Below are 4,273 nucleotides of genomic sequence, written 5' to 3'. Positions count from 1 at the left end.
CATTTATACACACTCTTTTTGGTTTTTTTGAGTTTCATAATCAACTTTCTAGTCATAATTAAGATTTAAAGATGTACTTGGTGCAACTGAAACCTAGCACAGATGACATATTTATATGCCTTTTGTAAGTTATATTTGAATTCAAGTCCTAACTAAGGTGTTTTAGAATCTATAGTGTATACCCATATAATGTGTAAGTGTGTTGTGTGGTTGTATGATAGATAGATATAATGTCTAGAGTTGGGAGTGTGTTGTGTGGTTGTGTGATAAATAGATATAATGTTTAGAACTGTCCAATTCATTTGACTAAAAAAAATGCATCTTTTAATCAGACAAACATAATTGCTGTTAAACTAGGCCTTGCGGGCCTCAGGATGCAAGTTTTTATTTTATTTATTTATTTATTTTTTTATCAGACGGATTGGATAACAATCCTCAATTCTAAGTTACACACTCACACATACCACACCCACACACACATAATATCCTCCTTTTCTTGGTCAAGTTTATATTAGATGAAATTCGAATCTGAGACCTTTTAGTAAGAAAGGAGAACATATGTCACTTGAACTAAGGTTCATTAGATGCAAGCTTAATCTTCATCGGTGAGAAGAGACTTGGTCCACTCTCGCTCCCTTTTGTGTTGGGCTACTTATTTTTGCTTTATATTTTTAATGTTCTAGCCCTCTTGGAGCTCTCATTTAAGTACAATGAGCCCGTTTACGAAACAACAATTCTTTTATGATTTTTGGTAATGGGAAACAAGAGCTCTTAAAGCCCTAGAAAATATTCTAGAAGTGTGACCAACAGTGCTTGACGATTTGCATCCCTTAATTTAAGTTCAATGATCAAGTCCAAAAAAAAGTTGAATGATGGATCCCACAAAAATGACAAGGTTGGTTTCACCTTCACGGTAACCCGCTACAGCCATGGCCTATGTGGCAAAAACTTATCCTCACATCTCATTAGGCCTCTTCTAGTCTTTTAGCTGCTGCTTCTCAACTAAAATCCATTTCCCCCAAAACTGCCATCTTCTTTATGCTCTGTCTTGCATCATTCCATGGATACATTATCAAGCACAGTTTCAACCCTCAAGATTCCATCAGTACCCACACAAACTCATCATCATCGTGAATTATTCTATCATCACTTGATAAGAACTAACACTCACAACTGTCAACCCTGTGTTTCTTCTTCCACTGCTTCCATTATTCCCAGAACCAGCAAGAAGGCTGCTGCCTCTACTTTTCTACCAGTCTCTGCTTCCTCATCGTCACCACCTCTCCAACCACGTTCTTCTTCTCCAATCTTCCATGCAAAGCCATCCACTGGGTACGCAGCAGCCATAATAGAGGTGGCTCAAAGCACCAAGTCCCTTCACGCCGTTCACATGGATGTTCAGAGGCTTCTGAGGTTTCTCCAATCAAGCAATAATAACGATAAGGGAGAAGCAGCGGCTACCATGATGATGATGAAGGAGGTGGGCAAGCAAGGAAAGTTTCAGAGGCACGTGGTTGCGTTGTTGAGGATGCTGATGAAGAAGGGCAAATTGGGAATTTTGGGAGAAGTTTTAAAAGAGTTCGAGAGGATCTACGAGGAGCTTTGTGGAACTCAGGTGGTGTTGGTGTCATCTGAAGAGTTGTTAGGGATTGCCAAGAAGGTGCGGCAAACACCCTCTTTTGCCCTCTGAACTGAAATTGAATGTGTTCAAGGATGATGATCAATTCAAACCTATATATATATTGTAAATCTCAAATTACAATTCAATTACGAGTTTCTATGCTTCCATCAAAGCTCGCTCTTGGTTTTGCTTTATTCCATTTCATTGTTTGCATGTATGATTCATTGGATTTCGGGAACAAATACAGCATCCGAGACTTTGTTTATTGATTAATTAAGCAACAAGACACAGAGCTAGGACAGGCAAACGGGTCGGACCGGTCAGTATAACCCGCTAATTAAAACCGTCAAACTTAAAAAGTCCACCTCATTCGTGTGATTTAGGCTTAGTTTAGTAAAATTTTTACTTTTCAAAAGTAACATATAAAAGTTAATTTTTAAAAGACAATTTTTTAAAAGTTGTAACATTTATATTTGATAAATTAAATTAAAAATTATTTTTAATAATCACATGTAACAATAATTGCATTTAATAAAATAATTTTTAAAATTTAAAAATATTATAATAGACATAAATATAAACATTAAATTTAAAAATTAATTAACATATGAAGTTATATTAGATTTTTAAATTTTGAAAAGCACAAGCTAACTTTGAAAAAATCTATCTTAGGTACTTTCAAAAGTACCCCGATCTTTTAAAAGCTACAATCACAAGCATATGATCTTTTTTATTTACCAAACACAAAATAAAAAGTTTGAGTTTTTAAATAGTACAAATACCTCTTCAAAAAATTATACCAAACCAAGCCTTATCCGTAGATTTTGATGGAGTTTATCAAAGGGAGACAAGCTTTCCAGGTGGATCAAGTGTTTTTTGTTATGGTTGTTTTTTTATAAATTTTTTTATCTTATTAATCTATAAGAGGATAAAAATGATAATTGAATATATTTTAAATTATATTTTGGATTATGTTTTATATTTGATTGATTATAAATTTAAAGATGTTTAATTATATATTTTGGACAATATTTGTTTTACTTTGGACAATGTTGGTTTTACTATTTTATTTCAAAAAACTTTGTTTATGATTATGTTTATTACATATTCATAATTATAAAAACTTTCATGTTTGTGAATTTAAATATTATAATTTTTTTATGTCTTTAAAAATTATAAATTTATTGAAATAGTTGTGAAATTATATATAATATATATTGTTTAATATTTAATGGTTTATAAAAAAAGAACCCGCCAACCTGCCAGCGTAGTATTACGCGGGGCGGGAGAGAAATTCAGGACCGCCTTACTAGGCGAGGGGGGCAGGCCAGCCCACCAGATGGTGGGCTTTTGACAAGATAGTGCGGGCTTTTCTGTTTGTCACCCTAATGGGATATGGACATAAGTACCTGCCCCATAGAACCTATTAAATATACGCAAATATAAATTTATTAATTTATCCTAATTTATATATACATAAATCCATTTCTTGAATTTAGTAACCCTAATTTCTGCCTCTAATTCAAATTCTTCCTTTTTCTTCCAGACTCATTCTCAGCCTCGATCCTCTCTCTCTAACTCATTTTCTTTGCCTCTCAAGTTCGTCACTATTTCGCTCAGTATCGTCCCAAAAAATTATGTTATGTTATTATGTTGGAATATGTTTTTATATTTTCTCCTTTTGAAATGTTATTTTTCATAACGAATATGTTATAAATTGTGTTAAATTATATTGAGCTGATTATTTTATGATTGTTATATTATGTCTTTTTGTGTTAATTTTTTTCAAAAGTTTACTAAGGAAATTTGCATTCCCTAAGGGGTAATTAAACAAGAACTTGCAATGACAGAGAAGGAACGGAGGCATTTTTTTTAATAGGAGTGAGAGATGGGAAGGGGGCTTCTCACGCTCCCCTAAATACTCATTACCATATCTAACTAGCAACGGAGATCCAATCTGAGCCGATTTAATAGGGGATGCATGGACTTCATTTGTATTAGACCTTTAAAGTAATGAACCTAAGTCGAAATTTGGGACCCTAACAATGAATTTTAGTTGATTTTGCTTGCATTGAGGTCTTACTAAACCTAAATATATCTTAGATTAATATTTTGAGTAATTGTTATAGTATACTATTAACACTTAGTATATATAAAAGTTGGATATATTTATAAGACATTTTTTAATTCAAATTAAAAAAATTAATTATCTCTTTTTTAGTTTTAAATATTATTTTCTAATGTAACGAAAAAGTGAAAATAATAATAATCACTCACATAATTAAAATAGATAATCTTAATATATACATGACACTATATATATATCAAGGATTATTATATATGATATATAATTTTTTTCTGTAATGACTATTTATATAATTTATTGAATAATTTTTTCATCTTAATATTTAATAAATTTAACATACAAAATAAGTAACTTAAGTCATCATCTAAAATAATAAGTATAATAGTGTAAATATTTATTTATTTATTAGTAGTAAAAAATATGTAAATAATATAAATTGATATTTTTTAGTATAAAAGCAATAATAAAGGTTATGAATTAAGTTAATTACATAATTAAAAAATTATGAAGAATTTCTTAAATAATAATAAAATGTAAGATTGCTATTTTCACATATTACAAAGTTT

General features: G+C 30.9%; 1 protein-coding gene across 1 annotated transcript; it reads left to right on the top strand.

The window, feature by feature from the left end:
- LOC107646102 lies at positions 867-1,815 on the top strand. The gene has a single exon (XM_016350297.2). It carries the CDS (start codon positions 1,061-1,063, stop codon positions 1,688-1,690), a length of 630 nt encoding a protein of 209 aa, XP_016205783.1. The 5' UTR covers positions 867-1,060; the 3' UTR covers positions 1,691-1,815.

Source organism: Arachis ipaensis, chromosome B06, assembly GCF_000816755.2.
Source record: "Arachis ipaensis cultivar K30076 chromosome B06, Araip1.1, whole genome shotgun sequence".
Taxonomy (NCBI): Eukaryota; Viridiplantae; Streptophyta; class Magnoliopsida; order Fabales; family Fabaceae; genus Arachis; species Arachis ipaensis.
The sequence above is the reverse complement of the archived record's forward strand: the minus strand, read 5'-3'. Positions and strand labels throughout refer to the sequence as shown.

What these genes read in the sequence shown, in the direction of transcription:
- LOC107646102 (XM_016350297.2), top strand. Translation starts at nt 1,061, where the DNA reads ATGGATACATTATCAAGCACAGTTTCAACCCTCAAGATTCCATCAGTA.